General features: G+C 38.8%; 2 protein-coding genes across 5 annotated transcripts in view; one reads left to right on the forward strand and one right to left on the reverse strand.

Annotated features, from left to right (window-relative positions):
- Positions 1 to 22,239, forward strand: part of dnah1 (dynein axonemal heavy chain 1) — a 205,563-nt gene that overhangs the window by 134,519 nt on the left and 48,805 nt on the right. For all 3 annotated transcript variants that reach the window (XM_062970059.1, XM_062970057.1, XM_062970058.1), the window contains exons 48-55: positions 330 to 560; positions 1,628 to 1,824; positions 3,393 to 3,528; positions 4,082 to 4,290; positions 5,003 to 5,174; positions 5,503 to 5,694; positions 9,155 to 9,265; positions 10,697 to 10,882. In XM_062970059.1, coding sequence (XP_062826129.1) covers positions 330 to 560; positions 1,628 to 1,824; positions 3,393 to 3,528; positions 4,082 to 4,290; positions 5,003 to 5,174; positions 5,503 to 5,694; positions 9,155 to 9,265; positions 10,697 to 10,882 — 1,434 coding nt within the window. The remainder of the gene's footprint in view (positions 1 to 329; positions 561 to 1,627; positions 1,825 to 3,392; positions 3,529 to 4,081; positions 4,291 to 5,002; positions 5,175 to 5,502; positions 5,695 to 9,154; positions 9,266 to 10,696; positions 10,883 to 22,239) is intronic.
- Positions 12,510 to 21,097, reverse strand: LOC103280683 (HAUS augmin-like complex subunit 3). 2 transcript variants are annotated; one of them, XM_008120487.3, is made up of 5 exons: positions 20,755 to 21,097; positions 19,249 to 20,491; positions 17,576 to 18,015; positions 14,392 to 14,608; positions 12,510 to 14,128 (listed from the first exon to the last, which is right to left on the reverse strand). In XM_008120487.3, exons 2-5 carry the CDS (start codon positions 20,473 to 20,475, stop codon positions 13,907 to 13,909), a joined length of 2,106 nt encoding a protein of 701 aa, XP_008118694.2. In that variant the 5' UTR covers positions 20,476 to 20,491; positions 20,755 to 21,097; the 3' UTR covers positions 12,510 to 13,906. The 2 variants fall into 2 exon arrangements, with proteins under 2 accessions (XP_008118694.2, XP_008118693.2); XM_008120486.3 differs by having other exon boundaries at positions 20,742 to 20,886.

Consider the following 22,239-nt stretch of genomic DNA (forward strand, 5'->3'; position numbering starts at 1 on the left):
TGATTCTAGATTTAACTCATTATTTCCACAAAATTAGATTGAATTTTCTTCTTGTATTAGCATCAGTTGGGCTGAGAGCCAGGGTAGGACATTTGACAAAGGTAACCCTTAAAATACACAACTGATTTAAAATATCATTTTAAGAGAATAGCTTGTCCATGTTTGTTGCAACTTTAATTGATCTGTAGATCACTTTAGTTTGAGATACTGCTCAGACTGTAAACTGTTAATCTCATCGTGCTTCTGTTTTGTGATGGCTGTGGGGGAGACGAGGGAAATGTTACTATGAGAAATACCCTGTTTGAGCTGTTCCTGGTATTCTTTGCCAGGATAAACTGCCCCTTCTGAGATTGTGGTATCATGAGAGCTGTCGTGTGTTTCGTGACCGCCTGGTGAATGAGGAGGATCGAACTTGGTTTGATGACCTCATGAAGGACATGATGTTGGAATGGGAAACTACTTTTGATGAAGTTGTGCCTTTTCAGCCCCTTCTCTATGGGGATTTCATGGTCCCTGCTGCTGATGTGAAGCTTTATGAAATGATTGATGATAAGGAAAAGGTAAGATATTTAGCACAATTCCCTTCTTGTGTGTTCCTTTCCCTTCAATTTATTCTAACATATAATGTAATTGCCGAGTATAAATGTGTAGGGTATTCCTTGAATTAAATTTCTCGAATAGCTCTGAGATACAAGGTTGACTTGGAAACATTCTATTAGGAGCTGTTACAACATCCAGCTTAAAAAAAAACCCCTAAGGTTGTGTGAGGATAGCCTGAATTTTAGAAGCATGCTGAGAATGATAGATGAACCTGCATGCGAGAAGATAGAACAGACATAGATGATGTTTTTGTCTAATGCCCCCTGCTTTGTTGGTGTTCGGGCAAGTAATAAAGAACAGTTGGGAATCTGTTATGCAGATGAGTTGAGCACAGTATTTAGACTTGGAAAATGCAATAAACTAGGAAAGGAAACATGTTTTATGTTCATAGTACTGCAGTGAATGCCATTAAAATCTTTACAGCTGACCTTTGCAAGTGATTACCCTTCCCACGGAACTCCCAAGTGGAAGGATATTTTGCACACTGAGACAATATTAATTAAGCAAAGGGTAAAAATATAAAGATTTTAATAAGGAGCGGTGTACTTTGCATTAATTTGCCATTTAGTGTGGGGTAATAATAACAACATGCCTTCTTTCATGTTTGCTAAGTGAATTAGAGTAATAATTATTCCACTTTTTTAAGTAGGCAGATGTTTCTCGTGCCCATTGCTCAGATACACACATTGTGGGTGAGGGATCCAATGACTTACCCAAATTCATATTGTGACATAGTTGTTAACCTGGGACTGATACTCTTTAAATCCCAACCAGTCTTTTCATCTAACCCAGTGATAGTCCAACTATAATTTACAGTGGACACCATTTAAATCTTGATATTACTTGTGTCACATGGTATTTGAGGGATTAAAAGCAGACTGTTTGTGTCCCTTTCTTGAAGAGTATCTGTCTTAGATCATTGTTTTTCTTCCTTTTGATAAACCTTACTAAAACAAGTGGTCTTCTCCATGAGTGGCATTCTGAAAACTGACATTCTTGGTGACGTCTTCTCCTTCTTTGGCTGTAGCTTATGTCTGTTATTGAGGAATACATGGAAGAGTATAATCAGATCAATACCACCAAGATGAAACTGGTGCTCTTCATGGATGCAATGCAGCACATTTGCCGTATCACTCGTATTCTGCGCCAGGCACTAGGCAATGCTCTTCTTTTGGGTGTTGGTGGCAGCGGAAGGCAATCTCTCACCAAACTAGCATCTCACATGTAAGATATGCATGTTTTCCACAAAAATCTGAACCTGCAAGCTGTAACAAGATTACTGGGAAAGGAAGGCATTTGAAACATGATTTTTTTCTAATACACATTACTGTTATCTTCAAATTCGGTTACCTTACTTTCTATTTAAATTCAGTTAAATTGATGTTTATTTTTATTAATTTTAATTAAATAATTTGAATTTATTTACTTGTAGTAAGACGATATATTGAGCTTGTTCTCACATTTTGACTGTGCTTAAACTGAGTCAATGGTAGAGTACGATTGTGACTGCCATCCTGCTAATGTGCCTGTCATGTCCCTAGGACTATTTAACATATACATATTGGGCATAACATTGGATTAGAGTTCACAGTCCTATGCACATGGACTCTAGTCTGCATACATAAACTGTTTACTTCCCCTCAAAATGATAATAATAAACTTTATTTATACCCTGCCCCCTCTCCCCAAAGGGAATGTCAGGTCTGTATACATTAGATTTTCTGTACATAAGCCCTTTTTCAGTTTAGTGCTTATATGTGGGACTGGTACATTTGCTGGCCAGGTAGACATCATATCATTCCTCCACTGTGGATAGAATTTGCAAACCTGTTGTAAAGTATTCCATTGTTTTCTTCTGCAGACAGTTATCCCTTTTATTTCATCATTTTCTCTTTCTCTGTAATGTTTCTTTCTTGCAATATTTCTTTGTTTGTAACAAAGGTATCTCTATTATGTGTATATATCTGTGGTAGAAGAATGTGGACAGTGAAGCTTTTATAATCTATAATATTGCCAATAGCTTCATTTCATTTATATTGTTTTCTCTAAGTAGGCTTGTAGCCCCAAAAAGTGCCTTTGGGGCAAATTACAATTTAAAACATGAAAAAAGTTGAAAATCATTACACAGCATAAAAAACAGTAAATTAAAAACAGGAGAAAACATTTTATAATAGAAAGTAGAGTGAATACACCTAAAATCATTCGAGAGTCATGTGAAACAATACAGTTTTAACAACCCCCTCCTTTAAATGCAAACAAAGAAGAAACCAATCAAACCTCCTAAGGAAAGAGTGCTACTATTAGGATACCATCAAAGAGGAGACCGTGTCTCATGTTCACAACATCATGGGATACACAGAGGGGCCTCCAAAGCAGATCATAAACTGTTGACAGTTTAATACGGGAAGGAGACAGTCTTTCAGATATCCTTCCCCCAAATATTTAGGTTTGCATAGATAAGAATTTGATTTTTCGGTCAAACAACTTTGTTGCCGCTGTAGTTGTTGCAAGAATTTTACTGTGAAGTTTCATTGAAATTCCAGAAGTTATGTTATAAAGATTTTCCCCAAAGGCCCGAAACAGTGTAATATGTGCGTAATAAGATAACCACTCGCAACCACATCCTACCACAGATATATTTTCCTGATGAAGAGGCTAGCTATTATTTCATTTTTAAAGTGTTTTGTGTCATTGGTGGTTAGGGAAAGGATCAATGAAAATGTGGTTCTCCTTTGTGCATTAAAATCTTTGACTGTAGCCCATGCCCTGATTCTCCTGGTTTCATTTTTCAGAGCTGATTATGAATGTTTTCAGATAGAACTTTCTAAGAACTATGGAATATCTGAATGGAGAGAAGACCTAAAAAAGATCATGCTGAAGGCTGGCCTGCAAAGCCTACCCATTACATTTCTGTTTACAGATACTCAGGTAATGAAACATTATTCCCTTTTGGTAGATATCATGCTATAGATGGGGTTATGTGCGCAGAACTATCACACAGATACTAAAATGAAATTTGGATTTGCAATCCCATACATACTCATACAGATTTAAGTCCCACTGAATCTACTGGGGCTTACATCTTACAGACATATACATGATTATGTCATAACAGATCCATCTATGATTCATTTGGATAAGTGCTGAAGTAATTGTATTTAAGCCCCAATATCTGAACTCAAATACAATCACTAGGGGAAAAATCAATGAGACATGAGTTTTTATCTAGCACAGTGTTTCTCAACCTGGGGTCCCAAGATGTTTTTGGCCTTCAACTCCCAGAAATCCTAACAGCTGGTAAACTGGCTGGGATTTCTGGGAGTTATAGGCCAAAAACATCTGGGGACCCCAGGTTGAGAACCACTGATCTAGCAGATCACGCAATTGAGTTAGGAGGATTGAATTTTTTGGATGTAAATTTTGGTAAGATCAGTGAGGCACAGTATTATCACTGTCAAAGAAACACATTTTTCCTTTTTAGATTAAAAGTGAGTCTTTCCTTGAGGATATCAACAACTTGCTAAATTCCGGAGACATACCTAATTTATATGCACTAGATGAACAGGATCAGATTATGACCACCATGAAACCTATTGTTCAGGATCAGGGGCTTCAGCCTACCAAGGCCAATCTGATGGCTGCATACACAGGAAGAGTACGCAGTAATATCCACACAGTTCTCTGCATGAGGTAGGAGCTCTCACTTTTTAAATAATGTTAAATGGTGACAGTGAGTCTTCCAATCTAACAGCTTTCTTCTCTATAACTGACCAAGCTACAGGGAGGTAGAGGTTCTGATGTAGAGTATTGAATCCTCTCATTGCTAATTCACATTTATTCAGTGTGCTACACTATGAAGTTCAGGGCTATGATCTCATGATAGTACTTACCTTTAGTAGTAATGGCATGGCACATTGCAGAGGGTGCAGCAGCCTTAGACACCTTGAGTAATAACATACCAGTAGAAAATATTGGTGGGGGGGGGGGGGTATTTTGAATACCAGTATTCAAAATGCATAAAGTATGTGGTAGGCTTAATGAGTTCAAAGTTTTACCTAATGAGGTGATAATTGTCCATCCTAAGTAGTTTACTAAATTTAATTACTCTGATTTTATCTGCTTGGATTTAATGTATTGTCCATTATTTTATTTTGTGTATTGTTGGAATGTTTTAAGTTTTTGTCAAATATGTTGTGTTGTTGTTTCGGGCTTGTCCCTGTTGTGAGCCACCCCGAGTCCCTTCGGGGAGATGGGGCAGGATATAAAAATAAAGTTTATTATTTATTATTATCTCTTTTTATATGTCTACCTTTAAAATGCCTAGATCCAGATCAAAGTAATTTAGCTTAAATAGTTTCTTTGTAAACTATTTCCCATTTTTTACTGTCTCTTTGCTCTCTAGTCCTATAGGAGAAGTATTCCGAGCACGACTCAGACAATTCCCATCCCTAGTGAACTGTTGTACCATTGACTGGTTTAATGAGTGGCCTGCCGAAGCCCTGGAGTCTGTTGCAAATTCCTTCTTCCAGGATCTCCCAGATGCTGAAGCAACCCCTGAAGTCATACAGGGAATGGTAAGTGTCCTTCTCAGAATAGACATGCCAGTGTCCTCAGATGGTACTTATATGTTTTGAGATACATGAAAGAGAGCTACAGCTGCCTAATAATTGAATATGGTTCATTATTAGAATGCAAAGTGTTTGATTCACTCTGCCAGTGTTTGGAACAGTTGTCACTTTTCTATTTATTATGCATTTGATCCCTATCCTTCAGGGAAATGCTGATTTCACAAGTTTCTGAATTATATATTTTAACTTCCACGCATCTCATTTCTTAGTCATGCTCTACCTTCTTCTTAGCATTACAAAACTTCTAACAGCATCTGTTTCTTACCCTTTACAGATTGAGATGTGTGTAGAAATTCATCAGAGTGTGGCACTTAAGTGCAAAGCATATTTGGCAGAACTTGCAAGGCATAATTATGTCACTCCTAAAAGCTACCTTGAACTTCTTGGTATCTTCATCACCTTGATAGGAACAAAGAAACAAGAACTCAAAGTTGCTAAAAATAGGATGAAGAGTGGATTGGACAAGGTGAGTTTCCTCCAGTCTCTAAACTTCCATCATTATGTAAACTGGAATGGCCCTGTCTTTGCTTGCCTTTTGCAGGCAAGTGATTATGTACCTCTGAAAATGTACCTCCGCCATCGGATATTTATGGAACAATGAGAGGCAGATTGCTGGGGATAATGTGAGTTGGATTTGGGGGGGGGGGGGACTTGCAGTTTTAAGTGAAAATGTTAATGTTATTTTGATATTTCTGTTTCATGACACAAATAATCTAATTGTTTTTATATTTCTGTTTTAATGCATTTGCTTTGTTTTAATTGTATTGTGTTATGATTGTTGTTAGCAACAAAATCCCTATATCAGGAGGAAGGTGGGATACAAACAAAGTAAATAAATAAAATAAATTGCAAAATCCAACAAAATACAAAATACCCAAAACAGTGATATCTTTACTGGCCAACCATAATCCACAAAATACAGCATGCCAAAGTTTCAAAGCTCCATTGATTTCTTCAGCAGTCACAGATGTTAAAAACCATGCAGCAAAAGAAAAAAGAAAAAGATTTTCCTGTATAATTTTTAACATCTTTGACTGATAAAAAAAAGCCAGTGAAGCTTTGAAAGCATGAGTGCTGTATTTTATGCATTTTGGTTGGCCAATAAAATTTGGGATTTGGGATTTTATTGTATTTTGCTGCAAGGCTACCCCTAAATATGCTAAACCGTTAAGTCAGACCCATGGCGACCCCCCTTCACCTTTTTTTAAGCACTTCAGATAAGCTTAATGCTTCACAGAAAAGATACCTGCCGTTATGTAGTCTTGGAGTTAGCTGTTACTGTTTTAATGTACTGTCAAAGGCTTTCACAGTTGGAATCACTGGGATGTTGTGTGGTTTCCGGGCTGTATGGCCATGTCCTAGCAGCATTTTCTCCTAACCTTTTCCCTACATCTGTGTCTGGCATCTTCAGAAGATCTTCTGGAGTTGCCAGTCACAGATCCAGGTGAAACATCAGGAGAAAATGCAGCTAGATCATGACCATAGAGCTCAGAAACCACACAACACCCTTGTTACTATTTTATGTGACAGAAACTTTACTGCCTACTCACAATAGGTTTGACATGGCAGCCACCTAGGTCCTGTACAAGATCAAAGTTTGTCTTTAAACTGTTGTTTCATGAAGACATGGGTCTAGAGAAACTGAATTAAGCCATTGTTTTAATTGGCAGATGTTGAATACACGGTCCATGCAAAAATGCAACTCTGATTGAGACAGAATACGGAATTACAGCTTCCAGCTGTGTGGAACTCCCTTGTCTCTTCTTGCATAGTTTTAAGAGATGAAAAACCATCTCAAATTTCAAACAAACCAAAGTTCTTAGTGAAATCTGAACTGAGGGAATTCCTTTTAAAAAGGATTGTTGAAGGAAACGTAGTATCAAACTCTGGTTCAACCCCACTGGTTTATATCAGGAAGGGGAGTTCTGTTTCCCTCTATATCAGAGGTAGGTAAAGTGTAGGCCATGGATTTGATGCATTTCTTAGGACCCAAATGATGGTCTAGCTGGAGACCAGTGGATTAAACTCAGTGTCCCACAAGGTCCCTTCCAACTGTATAATTCTAAGATTCTATGATTAAAGTTTCCATTATATCCAGCCAGCATGGCAAGAAAGAATAAGTGTTATGGTCCAGTAGCACGTTCTTCAACTTTCACTTTATTTTCCACTTGATATGAAGGGGGAATTCAGCAGTGGATCAACTTCCCTTGTCATCCTGTAATAAGGCAGAGATCACACAACATAGTGGAGGTCTACCTACTATAAAATACTTTCCCCAGTTCTTCCTTGCCTTTGCTGAGGCCTGGAATCTATTGCTCTTAAAAGGGCTTGGTCAATTTATTTTGTCCAGGGTTTCCTCTAGAGTTCAGTTATTTCATCATTATTTATAAAGGCTAGATTGGTGTTTCCCCAATAGCTCCCATCCTAAGAATTTATTTCTAGACCTGTTTGTAAGCATACAGTTGTAAAGATCTTCTTCTAGTACAAAGACAAGAGTTCTCTGTGACAGAACTGTCCAAAAGAGGCCGTAGACATTTTTGTCTTTTCACTATAATTTCTATGCAGCACTTGAGGTGAAATGGCAATTCCATACCTAGTTAACAATGCATTTCTCACTACCAAAGAAAAGGAAAGATAATATATCACCTTTCTTCATGTTTAGATCTCTACAAGGACCCTCTTGATGGGTTGCTTTCAAAGGAGAGCTGTTTATTTTCAATGAATGCATCCAAATAAGTGCCATCACGACAAGACATTTCTTTATTTTATAGAAAGAATGGCAAGACCTTCACAAACTTCAAAGCTCTCACGCTACACTGTTTGCATATGTGGTTTCGTATATAGCCTTGCCTCAGTGTTTCATCAGAATGAGTTCTGCCTACTCTCCCTTTCATTCTTTTTCATCGGTGTGTGTACTGCAAGTAAACTGGGCTATTATCAGGGAAATGATGTATGTAAATAGTGTAGGAAAATTATGTATGTAAATGGTGACTTGCCCAGGCACCACAAAGAAATGTAGTACAGCATGTCATTGACACCAAGGGAAAAAGATGCAAACATTTAACAATAGAAGAAACTGATGGAAAACCAGAGGTACATGGCAGGGAGTAAATGAATTACCCTCTCAAATAAGAATTCTTTCCTCTCTCGTTAATTTTTTCTTCAGTCCCCAAATGTTTAGCATTGCACAAAGTAAGACTTCTGTATTTTGGTTGTCTGCCTCATTTTTCTTTTTCTACACAGCATTTCTAAAAGCTCAGCTGAAGTTATCGCAATGCTAGAAATTTGAGGAATGAAGAAAAACTTGGTTATGGAAGAAAGAATTATTATTTGGGAGGGAAGTGCCTTTATCATGCACATACTCCGAAAGAGGTAGACAGTACAGTAGAGTCTCACTTATCCAACACTCGCTTATCCAACGTTCTGGATTATCCAACACATTTTTGTAGTCAATGTTTTCAATATATCGTGATAATTTGGTGCTAAATTCATAAATACAGTAATTACTACATAGCATTACTGCGTATTGAACTACTTTTTCTGCCAAATTTGTTGTCTAACATGATGTTTTGGTGCTTCATTTGTAAAATCATAACCTAATTTGATGTTTAATAGGCTTTTCCTTAATGCCTCCTTATTATCCAACATATTTGCTTATCCAACATTCTGCCGGCCCGTTTATGTTGGGTAAGTGAAACTCTACTGTAACATATTTTTAAAAACAGGACAAGAGCCACATTGTTTTGTTGGAAGAGTTATGAACATTTAGTTTGAATGCTTGACTTTGATGGGATTGTGCTCATGTTGATTGTTATTATTCTGGACCTATGCCAAACTATAGGTGCTCCAAAGTAATGTGAAATCACTTTACCATTGGTGGCAACGATTTTTTCTACTTTGCAGCAATCTAATATCTGTTTCCTCAGCTTTTGCGAACAGCAGAAGATGTAGCAAAAATGCAAGAAGAGCTAGAATTAGCACGTCCCCTGCTGGAAGAAGCTGCCAAAGACACACTAGTGACCATGGAACAAATACAGGTACACAGTATGCCTTCAGAAATTGGCACAGAAGGGATAATATTGCCAAGATAAGAAATAAAGTGACAGAACCTGACCAGTGTTCTGTGTACAATTACTTGTGCTTTTTAGTCTTTTGCAGGAGAACACTGTACTCTTGTTGCAGGAGTGGAGCGGTATATTTGCATTGTCTTAAAAAACAGCTATTTGTAAATTATAATGTTTGAAATACCCTTTGGTTCCCCTGGTGACAAAATAGCTCAAGCTTCCCTTGCTTCTTCAGTCAAACAAACATGTAGCTTCAGTATATATGTTGCATCCTATATATAAGTTCCATGTTTTAGTTTAATGTGCATGGAAAATCGAGAACTAGATTTGCTATTTTTCAAACCTGTACCAAAATATTTTAAACTATCCCTTTCTCCTGTTCAGAATCCAGTATTTTTTTTTAAAAGGCATTTTATTCCTCCACCATCCTTGTTCTTTTCTCACCATCCTGCTGCATTCTGTAATCATTGAGTGCCTTGGATCCCCACTATTTTGAAAAGTGATGGAGGGGGTACTTGAAGAGATTTGGGTGTTTTACTTTTGTTTCTCTACCTAAAATGCATTTCTGCATCAAAGATACTAGAACTGAAGAATATTGATGTCTCCTGTCAATTTATCAATAACCCAGATTATAATAATAGCTTTTGAGAAGGGCTTGGGAGAAGTTACTGTTAAGAAAGCTTACAAAACTATGTAACACTGGCGCTGAAGCAATTATACCAGTTGCCAATACATTTCTGATCTGAATTAAAACCCTAACCAGTTTGAAACCTTTTCTATTTGAAAGGGCACTTTTCTTCTCCAGGGACTAAGATCTGCTTCCCTCTTATATGCTCTAATGGTGGGAGCAATAAACTGTGTGAGGATGTGGGATAGGGTCTTCTCTGACATGGCACCCTGCTTGCCAAAAGCCCTTCTGCTAGAGGCTTAAATTGGCCCAAACATTACTTCATTCCAGCACCAATTAGGGCCTAATTATTTCATTCAAGTTGTATATGTCCATTTTTTTACTTTTAAAACTTTTTTAAAGAATTGTTAAAATATTCTTATTTAAATATTTAAATATTTTAAATTGCTCAAACTAGATTTAAGTTAAGCTGCTTGTAGATCTTATGATATGGGGAGGGATAAAAATATTTAAATACATACATACTCACCAGTTGAATTTGCTATTAGGGAAGCAATAGTTACAAGGTACATACCTCACAACCTCTAAGGATGCCTGCCATAGATGTGGGCGAAACGTCAGGAGAGAATACTTCTGGAACATGGCCATACAGCCCAGAAAACACACAACAACCCTGTGATCCCGGCCATGAAAGCCTTCGACAACACATTGAAACTGTGGTTGATGCCGTAGTTGAAAGCACTCTTGCAATTCTAAACATCTTTGTGGTTCTATAGGTAGACACAGCAGTAGCAGAAGAAACAAGAAATGCTGTGCAGGCAGAGGAGATGAAAGCTAAAGTGAAAGCTCAGACAGCCCAGGCTATTGCTGATGATGCCCAGAAGGACCTCGCAGAAGCCCTTCCTGCACTGGATGCTGCCCTTGCAAGCTTAAGGAACCTCAACAAAAATGATGTCACTGAGGTGAGACAATGGAATGAAAATAGCTCTGGGCTCAAGGGGGTGATAGACAATATTTTACCTGTATAGTCTACACTTTTCAAGGCAACATGAACAAGAAACACCAACTAGTTGACCCAAACATTCTCATCTTCCTATTCCATATATGAGTTGTTATCAGATTGTAAGTTTTATTAATCTTCATCAGTTCTTTTACTGCCTTAAATTATTGTTGGGTTTATAGCAGTGTTAGTAAGTAACAGCATTCTCAGGATGACACAAGGAGCAATCTACTATGTTTGGGTTATCCAGCCACCTCTAACCTGACCGCAGGAGTTCATTTTTTTCTTCAGTTGGACCCCAACTCACCCCCCCACACACACACACACATATCATCCTCCTTTCTGAGGATGATACATATCACAGTAGAGAATGAGCAAGTGAAAGTATTTCTGATATTGTGAATGATGTGATTAAGTTCTGTGATGATATTTCCTAAGTAGATGAGTAGGCAGAATTAGCATCAAGGGTTATGGCAAGAATTTTTACCAATATCTCATCCATATTGTGTCCTCTTGTAGTTAAGTTATAGTTTGAGATTGGGAGACTGTCTGTACGCAGGTAAAGGTCTGCCACCAAGAACCTTTGAGAGGACAGCATTATTGCCCAGAATAGTTTGTAGAACATTGATAAACTGTCTGATTAGACTCAATAAGTAGCTGTATGTGACAGCTAGTATGGTTCTGTCATTTTCTGTCTTTAGTCTGTTCTGCAGATTGCAGTAGATTCATCAGTACAAGTATTGCCTTGTGTAGGTTTTTAAAAACTTCATATGGTATGTCCTGTATCTTGAGGAATGCTTATTGTAATTTTCTGACCTTGCTATCCCTGTCCTATGTGTTTGAGTTGATGTAATTGTATCAGAGGATTTGACTGCAAACTGGATTTGGTAGTGTGTTCAGGATGGAAACTGGAGGCATGTAAGTATGTGTAACAGACAGGCCCAGTCCAACGTGGAGGCCGTTGAAGTGGCCGCGTCGGGCGCACGTCAAGGGGGGCGCAGTTGAGGCCTCGACAGTCCCCCTGTGTAAATTTACCGAGGAGGGAGGCCGTGGCGGGGACCATCGCCTCCCTCCTCGGTGAAGTGCTAGGCCTCAGATGAGGCCTTCGCCGAGGAGGGAGGCGATGGTCCCCGCCGCCGCCACCACCTCCCTCCTCAAGGTAACGCGGAAGACCTATCTGGGGCCTAGCTATTCTCGCGAGGTCTCGTGAGTCCTCGCGAGACCTTGCGAGAATAGCTAGGCCACAGTAGGCCTTCCCCGTTCGCTGAGGGCAGAGGCTGTGGTGGGACCATCACCTCCCTCCTCGGCGAAAGTTGAAGCCTTCACCGAGAGGCAATGGTCCCCGCCGCCGCCTCAACCCTCAGCGAACGGGGAAGGCCTATCTGGGGCCTAGCTATTCTCACGAGGTCTCGCGAGACTCACGAGACTATGCCTCAGATAGGCCTTCCGCGTTCGCCAAGGAGGGAGGTGGCGGGGACCATCGCCTCCCTCCTCGGCGAATATGGGAGGCCGGTGATGGTCCTCCCCACCACCGCAGCCGCTGCTGCTGCCACCGAAGCCGCCGCTGCCGCTGAATGAGGTATGTGTGGGGCCTTGGGGGTGGAGGGCGCAATTTTTGGGGGGGGCGTGGCCACTAGGTTCGCTTACAAAACAAAATTACCTAGGGCCGCCCCTGGTAACAGACAATTGGTTTTGACATAATAGAGTCCTTAGATGTCAATTGTGTAGTTGTATAGTGATTTCCAGAAAGTGTACTTGTTTTGTTGTTAGTTCCCAGTTGAGATTGATCATGGAGTGGAAGATGTTGAAATTCAGTAGAATTCCTTGAGTGTGTATTTCAATGAATCCAAATTATGGAGATATCATCAGCGTACTTCGAGGTACCACTGGCTACAGGAGTTTAGTGTATCCTGCTCAAGGAGTAAGAACTTTCAGAGTGGACTGGTAGTTAACTAGTTTTCATAATTTCAGGCTGATTTTAAGCTCTGAAATAGTGTTAGACAGAATATGTGGAGATTTGTGACGCTTTAGTTGCACATATTTGCTATCTACGTGGAGATAACACATTTGGTTGTTGCCTATCCTCATGTGCACCAATGTCTATTCCACCAAGAAGTAATTTGTCCATTTTGTCCAGTGCCAGCAACATGCTATCTTAAAATATGCATGGCTACATTCAAAAGTATGTTTCTATTTTTGATCTGTCGTTATATACATAGTAGAAATAAAGCTAGGATATGAGAAGGAAATCCATCATTAGCAATGAATCAGTTCAGTTTAGCTGGAGCCTCTCCCCCTCATTACAGAATTCTGAAAGCTGACTGTCATGGATCACAATCTGATCTTTCTTACAATTTCTGGGTACCTTTTACCTGTTTGGTATGAAAATGTGATTTGCTTGCCTTGACAACTAACAACATAATATGCTTTCTATCTGTTATTTTCTTTTATTATAGCTTTTCAAGTTGTATGTTGAGTTGAAACACACAAAAAATAAGTACATAAGATAGATCTTAAACAAATGTGTCATATCTATTCTTAGAAATGGCAACTATAGTTTTTATTCTACCTACTGTTTCTCAGGCTATGCATCCAGCATTGCCTCCACCCTGCAATCAAACTTGGATAGAGACTGATCTAAAAGTCTTTTCCCTAGTATCTTTAGAAGAAGAGCAGCATATGTTAAATATTTCTGCAACTGCATTTTTATGCATATGCTTTATGGTAATGGGTGTTATCTGTCAAGCCACCTCTTTAATCCTTTTAACAGTGGATGTCCCATAGGCTCAAATGACCTAAAAGAAAAAATATCATCTGCAGAAACTAGTAGGTGAAAGCTTATACTGTTAAGAAAATGTGAAAAAGCTTTTCCATACCGTTCAAATTAAGATAACATGGGTGTCCTTGTAGCAAGTTGTGTCCTTGGAGCAAGTTGCCATACTTATTTTCTACCCAACTACTATCTTTTTTCTGGTACAAACGGTACCTATATGTATGAAGATACCACTGCCTTCTTCTCAACATCTTCTACCAGATCCTTTAGGTAGTCTGGGTTATTGAAGAAGTGCACGTAGAGGCTGTGCATTGTCTTCTGAAAGTGACTCTGCAGGGATTTGCGTTTACTCTTCAAGTCACTCTGGGTATCCAGCAGCATTTGGTAGAGCTTGGCATGTGTGGTGCTGAGCTGCTCCAAAGGTTCTGAGAGTTCCTGTAAGGAAAAGAGGTAAACTTATTAGTACTGCAAAAAGGATAAAAAACAAATACATTTCTCCAGATTTATCCTTTGGAAAATGTACAGGAAGGACATTAACTGTCCTTGATCAAGAGTCCAAAGGATATAAAATATAATGATATAATGAAGCAAAGAATTATAGTGTGCACTTGTTTTTGTAGAGAATAAATATGTGTGCATCTATAGAGGGGCAATATGGTAAGAAAATTACCCCCAGGGTGGTAAAGAACCCTGTATACCTGTGCACGAAGCATTAGCTGCTTGGCGTCACCATACATTAGGCAATACAGGATTTTGTTTTCAGATTCCAGTTTAGGAAGCTGAGTGTGTGGAGTTGCCAACTGCACTTGGAGCATCCTTAGTTCCTGCCACAGCTGTGAGCCTTGACTTGCTAAAGTCTCATAAGCACGGAAGAGTTCGTACTTTTGGCTGGGCTTATCCAACATCTTCCATAACCTAAGGAAGAGATTAAAATACATTTGAGTTATAAGAGATATGCAAATGGACACTGTATACAAGATATATCCATGAGAATACTTATACTTGTAAAGATGACAGTGAGGGACTAAGGCAAGAATGAGGAGCTACTTTCCACCAGACAGCCAATTTTCATTTTAAAAGTTTTTAGGAGCTGTATTCAAATTATAGACAGAGCAAAAGAGTGCAGCAAACAAAGCCAACATCAAATACCTTACTGCCGATAACTTAGGGCAAAATAGCTAGCTACTAACAGATTAGAGATAACAATTCAAATCTTAGAAAATTGTGGATTTCAAAAAAAAAGTCATCTGCAGTCACCTACTTTATTAACTTACCTGGGACCACAGATAGATACTGAAGTACGCTGTTTGACTATGAGGAAAAAAGCCAAATTGAACAGAAAATAGTACAGGCAATCTCCACGGGTTCAACACATTTGATACTAGCCAGGATAATATAAGGCTAATGATTTCAACAATAGAATTAGTATCCTGTGGGGAGATATCATTCAAGAGGTCTTAAGGGACTCCTGGTTTGGATTCAGACAACAATGAGAAACAGGGACATTTATTCTATGATCATACGTTCACCTGAGAAAAGAATTGAGATGTAATTAATAAATAAGAACTTAGACAAAGAGGTTCCTTTAACTATTTGGAATGAAATGCAAATTACAACTGATATGAGCCTGATTAGTTGGGGCATCGACTGTAACCAAATGACAACTCAGTGAGTTTTGAAATACATCAGACAAAAGCAATAATATACATTTTCTGGAACTAAAGGCAGTGCAGTTAGCAGAGTTTAGTTTTGTTCCACTGGTGAAAAGACATCAATCATGTTGAAGTACAGTTGGTCAGCATGTCAGTCAGTGTGTACATGTCAAACTAATAGGGCCTTCACTAGATCTCATTGATAACAGAGTCAAACAAATTATTCCAGTGAACAAAAAACAACCTCCATTCAATTTCTGCCATTTTTTTTAAAAAGGAAAATTGGACATTTGCGTACACTAAGCAGAAACAAGTTACACCCAGAAGAATGGCCACCACATACAGAAGTGTTCCAGCATTTGAACATTTAGTTAGGACCATTTGAAACAGATTTATTTGTATCTGCCAAAACTCTAGGCAAATAAGGGTTTTTTTAAAAAAAAAATAGATGGAAGCAAAAATGCAGAGGAATATGAGGCCTTAGCAGAGAACTGGCCAAAAGGTTGCCATTATGCATTACCACTCATTCAAATAATACAAAAGGTGCTTCTTAAAATTTAGCAGGAGAGAGCATATGTAGTATTAATAGCACTTCGTTGGCCCAGGTATCCTTGGTTTCCACTACAGATGTTGGTCAGTGATCCAATTAAATTACCCAAAAGATCAAACTTATTCACCTCAGGCCCAGTGTATCACCCAAATCTGAACTGGTTGAATCTGGCTGTGTGTGGTTTAAAAGAAGAGCATTTGAGTTGCAGGGATACATTGTAGGAGTAATTGATACTACAATGGCATAAAGAAGGAGTTAACACAAAGATTTGATCCTATTATTTCAATGAGTCAAGTTTCAGAATTGGCAGCTTTATCAGTAAATCCAAACTTATGTAAACTTGAGGAAGACAGGTTGATATTAATATTAGAGCTTACTTTTTTTACGAAATGTGTATTATAAAAGAATTACTGAAACAATTTATTTGACAAATAGCTGTCCTAGACCAAGCCATCTGTGGAGTGGAGATGGCACATACTGGATTTTTTTGTGTGTTTGAAGAACACTCTTCAGTTTCAACATACTGAGGCTTTATTTGTTTTATTTAATCCAAAGACATCAAGTCAGAGAACCTCAAGGATCTTATAGCCAGGTTGATTAAGGCATGTATATTCCACTGTCATGATTATGAAAATAAGCCTCGTCTAAGAAATATGTAGCTGCACTCAGTAAAATCAGTTTCCATATATGTACATATATTTTGTGTCAAAATCATTATAGGATATATGTGATTCATCAGAGTGGAAGGAACCAACAGCTTTCATTAAACATACATACATACATATATATATATATATATATATATATATATATATATATATATATATATATATATATTTCATAGGTTAAAATTTCCACCCAGAATTGAGAATTTGAGTAAATCCCAGTCATGGTGGATTTCTCTTTCCTGCCAGCCTGAGAATAAGAAGCTTACTTACAATGAATATTTGTGGGATGTCAGGAGGAGCAATCTAAAAAAAATTAACATTTTTAGGCATAGTTATTCATAGGATTTTTAATGGACAAAACAGAAAAAGAACATTAACTCCAGCCTGGTCTGGTTGGCATACAGGGATAAACCCAGTTGTGGTGGATTGTTCCTCTTGCCATCCCAGAATGCAATTTCGTATTCTACTTAACGTGTTTAACAAGTTATTGTTTTGTAGTGAGGCCCTCCCAATCAGTGAAAGATATCTTTATCATAATTTATCTTTCTGACAGATATTTAGATTAAGATATTTAATCTTTTTTATGATTGGGAGATAAAATCAGACTTCTGTAAGTGATGGGTTATGGTAAGTTATGGGTGTAATAATATTCCCTCCCCCCCAATTTTCTCCTTGTGAGGGGATTTAAACTCTGTCTTGATTTTATTATAAGAAAATTCTTGCAGATTAGTTGTTGGTATTAGCTATGATTAGTTGGAATTCCTGATTAGTAATGCCAAATATTTACATTTTCAGCTCAAGAATTTCTCCCAGTTCGATTCAATTGTACTGCATACTAGTGTTAGAAAGGAAGATACTAACAGATTCTCCCTTCTCTAAGATATTCTTTATTTGGCTTTAGTACTCTATCATCTTATTTTCCCTTTTTAAACTCTATCACTTTCTTAAGCCTTGGAAGTATTCCTTGTTTTCTAAAGACTCAAAAACTTGCTATACTTCAGCCAGACTTTACCGTAAGGTGGTGAAATCATTGAGGTCCATCAGAGTTTGTGGGCATTGCTTAATGGAGAATCTTGAATCCTCAATACAGGATTGCCAATCCTGTAACTTTGATAGTCGTTCATTCAAGGTAGTTGACATCTCCTCCATCAGAGACCCCATTTGTTGCATATTCTTTTTCTCCAGCATTAGCAGGAGTTTCAGCAGCTCCAAATGACTCAGCTGGCCCAACATTTGGTCAGCAGTTTCCTCTTGCATTAACTCAAGATACCCCAATCTGTTGGCTTCCAAGTCAAGTTCCCCACTTAATATAGGCAAGCAAAGATGTGCACTGCCCCGAAGCAAAGGTACAAGCTGTTGTGTCTTTGCTTGATCTACTTCAGTTTGAAGGGTGTACAGCTGTTCCTGGCATCTGTCTATGCGAAGACACAGTTCTCCCTTCTCTTCCTTCATCTATAAAAGACAAGGATATTAAATTTGTTTTTGACAGGAAAGGGCAATTTTTTTATATCAGTTTTGTTAGCAATTATAAAACTATTCTCTCTTACACCTTTTTATAGAAGCTTGTAAAAATGTGGTTTGCTAAAGCCATCAGAACAGTCGTTCTCAACCTGGGGTCCCCAGATGTTTTTGGTCTACAATTCCCAGAAATCCCAGCCAGTTTACAAGCTGTTATGATTTCTGGGAGTTGAAGACCAAAAACATCTGGGTACCCCAGGTTGAGAACCACTGCATCAGAAAGTCTGGCTTTTGAATCAGTTTCAGGAAACTGGAGGGGGATTGGACTAGGTGGTCCTTGTGGTCTCTTCCAATTCTATGATTCTGTGACTCTGATTTCATTCCCAAAGCTTTCAGCATCCCATTGGTGCACCTCTTAAAAAAAATCTCCCAACTGATTTTCCTTATCTGGAGCCTATTAGGAGTGTTGTTTATATGCCAAAAACAATGCAGAAGATCTCTCAGCCATAAAAGCTAGAAGGTGAATCCAGAACTGGCTCTAAGGGGGAATTCCAAGGTGCACAGAAAATCCTAGGGATTAAATATTGGTTCCCAAATTGTGGGAAGTTCCTCACCTTTGATGTACAAGGATAGTATGGACTGAACAGTTTGGCTGTTCTGAAATTCATGGGAAGACAGGATCCAGCCTTGACTTGCAGAGATAAGAAGGGTTTGCTGAGCCAAAATAACAGCTAATTTCTCAATACTGTCACATTCAGTCCAAGTGAAAAGTAGCAAAAGGAAATTGCAGGCCTGCCAGAAAGCAGATGAACGACAACCTATTTTCTGTACACTTAAGCATCATTAGAGCTGTGTTGTTTCATGGTCAGAATCACAGGGTTGTTGTGTGTTTTCCAGGCTGTATGGCCATGTTCCAGAAGTATTCTATCCTGATGTTTCGCCCACATCTATGGCAGGCATCCTCAGAGGTTGTGAGGTATAAGAAAGGAAGGTTTATATTCCTTTCTTAGTTTTCCCATATACTTCACAACCTCTGAGGATGCCTGCCATTGATGTGGGTGAAATGTCAGGAGACAATACTTCTGGAACATGGCCATACAGCCCAGAAAACACACAACAACCCTATCATTAGAGCTCTTTATTATCCCTATAGCAACAGTCACAAAATGCATTTTGTCTTTGGGAGACTCTTCTGTAAGTGTTGTTTACTAAAGGCTAGTGACTTACCTTTTTCTCTTTAAAAATCTTCAGGGTTTTCACTGCCCATTGCAAAGAGGATGATATTCCTTTAAGTTTTGCAGAGAGCATGACTACTTCCATCTTGCTCCACATGTAACCTGACTTCATGCGCCCCAGTTCTTCAGAGGCTTCCAGCTTGTTTTCTTTAAGATACTCTGTTTCATCAGCTTCTGCATGTTTTAGCCCTCCTTGACAATCATTCAGAGCAGCTTGGCCCCAAGTTCTGGAATCTTCTGTTTTGGGCATGTCCATTTCTTCCGACAGGGCTTTCTGAGTAAACTTTGGTTCCTCTTTTTCAGCTAGCTGTTCTTTGTAGAGTTCATAGCTTTTTACCACAGCTGTGACTCTTTTGTGTTCTTCTGAGTCTTTGTCACTGACAGTGCTCTTGTTTCCCAGGAGTCCTTCCTGAGCTAGCCTTACTGTAATGTCTGATATTAGCTCTTCCCAAGTGCTTCCCTGCCAATTTCTTTCTAGAATAGTTTTATCAGCCTCTATATTATGCATACTTGGCATAACCTTTGAAAAGTATCCTGATAATGCCTTTGTGGTTGTTTCTTCTGACTTCAGATAATGACTCAGATCTGCTGTAGCCATGGATGTTCTCATTTGCTCATTCCCAAGGACTGTTTGACACTGAGCTAGCTCCCTTGCTGTCTTACAGAACTGACTGAGAATGTCATTGCTCTGAAAATTCACAATCTCCAGCTTCAGGTGTGCCTTTTTCAGCTCTCTCTTGCTTTTCTCTATCTTCTCTGTTGAACAAAAGACCCCCTGCTTCAAGCTGGCTGCACGAACCTGAAGCTTATTGTGTCGCTTTATGTGACAGGTGCATTGATTCTTCAGTGCCTGCATTTCTTGTTCAAGAGCTTCAAGAGAGGGTGCTTCATTGCTCTGCAGGACATCTTTTACCTCAAAGTATTGGGAACAGGTTTTCAATGCCTCTCCCAATGCTTCGCCCTCCAGGATAGGCTTTCCAGAAGCAACCAGTTTCTCATAGCTTTCTAGTTCAATGCAGTTCAATAGGTTCTCCTCCCCCACTGTGTTGCAAAACCACTCAAGAAATTGCTCTGTTTCGGGACATTCAATGAGCCAGTCAAAGTCGTCCTCGTGAAGGCAGTCTGCCTTGGGATAGACCATTTTCAGGATCTCCACAAACTGAGTTCCTCTGTTACATGTATCAAGAAGAAAAGCTCTGGAATGTCTCCTGGCAAACATGCTGGCTTTGCTTACCCTGATAGAAGTAGAAAAAATGTGTATTAGAATAGAAGAGTATGCATTTTATTTATCTGTAGTATTACTGAGGAAACATGATATCTTATCAGTTTTTCACCAGCACTCTATGACCACATTGGATCAATCCTAGGAATAAGATAACTTAGTTTGCTTATTAGTTTACACTAACATACCACAATAATAAGTAGCAAGAACACAAGCAAGTCTGTTGCCATTTTTATTTTTTACCCATAACCTTTACTTCTTACCTTTGCAACTTACTTTAACAACAGAGTTTAGAATATCTTTCTCCTTTCAAACATAGAAACTGTAATTTTTCAGGAACTTTGTATGAACTTGTAGAGCACTACCAGCTGCCTTTCATCAGAAGTTCAGGAAACCACTTGTTTCTCAAACCTTTAAAGCTGCAGAGCCCTTTTTGAAGGAAAGGTTTATCGTGGAGCCCCAAGAAACTTTTGGACACAGGGGCCACATTGCATTTTAAAATTTGACAGGATGAGCCAGGCCAGTGGCAGATAGATGAAGAATGTTTATATGAACTAACTGAAAAAAACATGAACAAATTCCTATGCACACTGCACATATCTTGTTTGTAGTGCAAAAAAAGAAAGAAAGAACTATACAATACTTAAAATGAAGAACTATTTTAATCAACATAAACTTTTTTTTTAAAGTGGAAGACCGTAGGGGGCATCCAGTTCAACCCCCTTCTGCCATGCAAGAAAAGTAGTCAAAGTACCACCAACAGATGTCCATCCAGCCTTTGCAATAATAATAATAATAATAATAATAATAATAATAATAATAATAATAATAATAATAATAATAATAATAATAGGCAAAGAGTGAACACCATAAAAACACAATCCAGAGCAGAAGAGAAAATTGGCGAAAGAAGGCTCTCCATGGACAGTTCCTAGGAAAAATCAAGAGCCAAATTGACAAAGAAAAAACATGGCTGTGGCTCACAAATGGAACTTTGAAAAAGGAGACAGAGGGCCTGATTCTCGCAGCCCAAGAACAAGCCATTAGAACCAGTGCCATCAAAGCCAAAATTGAAAGGTTGACGACAGATCCCAAATGTAGACTTTGCAAGGAAGCAGATGAAACAATAGATCACATCCTCAGCTGCTGCAGGAAGATCGCACAGACAGACTACAAGCAGAGGCATAACACCGTTGCTTAGATGATTCATTGGAACTTGTGCCACAAATACCATCTGCTTGCAACAAAGAACTGGTGGGATCACAAGCTGGAAAAAGTTACAGAGAATGAGCATATCAAGCTACTCTGAGACTTCCAAATTCAGACAGGCAGGGTTTTGGAGAAGAATACTCCTGACCTCACAATCGTGTTAAAAGACAAAGTATGGATTGTCGATGTCGCAATCCCAGGTGATGGCAGGATTGAGGAGAAACAACTGGAAAAGCTGACACGATATGAGGATTTAAGGATTGAACTGCAAAGACTCTGGCACAAGCCAGTCAGGGTGGTCCCAGTGGTGATCGGCACACTGGGTATAGTTCCTAAAGACCTTGGCCTGCACTTAAACACAATCGGCGCTGACAAAATTACCATCTGCCAGCTGCAGAAGGCCATCTTACTGGGATCTACTCACATTATTTGCCAATACATCACACAGTCCTAGACACTTGGGAAGTGTCCGACGTGTGATCCAATTCAACAGCCAGCAGAGTGTCTGCTGTGGACTCATCTTGTTGTGTTTCTAATAATAATAATAATAAT

Source organism: Anolis carolinensis, chromosome 2 (assembly GCF_035594765.1).
Source record: "Anolis carolinensis isolate JA03-04 chromosome 2, rAnoCar3.1.pri, whole genome shotgun sequence".
Classification (NCBI taxonomy): Eukaryota; Metazoa; Chordata; class Lepidosauria; order Squamata; family Dactyloidae; genus Anolis; species Anolis carolinensis.

Bases quoted from the DNA above. Each gene is read 5' to 3' on its own strand.
- LOC103280683 (XM_008120487.3), bottom strand. From the start codon at position 20,475: ATGTTTGCCAGGAGACATTCCAGAGCTTTTCTTCTTGATACATGTAAC. The intron at 18,016-19,248 runs GTAAGTCACTAG...TGTCTTTTATAG, and splicing joins AGATTTTTAAAGAGAAAAAG to ATGAAGGAAGAGAAGGGAGA. The intron at 14,609-17,575 runs GTAAAGTCTGGC...TCTCTTCCTTAG, and splicing joins AATGATTTCACCACCTTACG to GTTATGGAAGATGTTGGATA.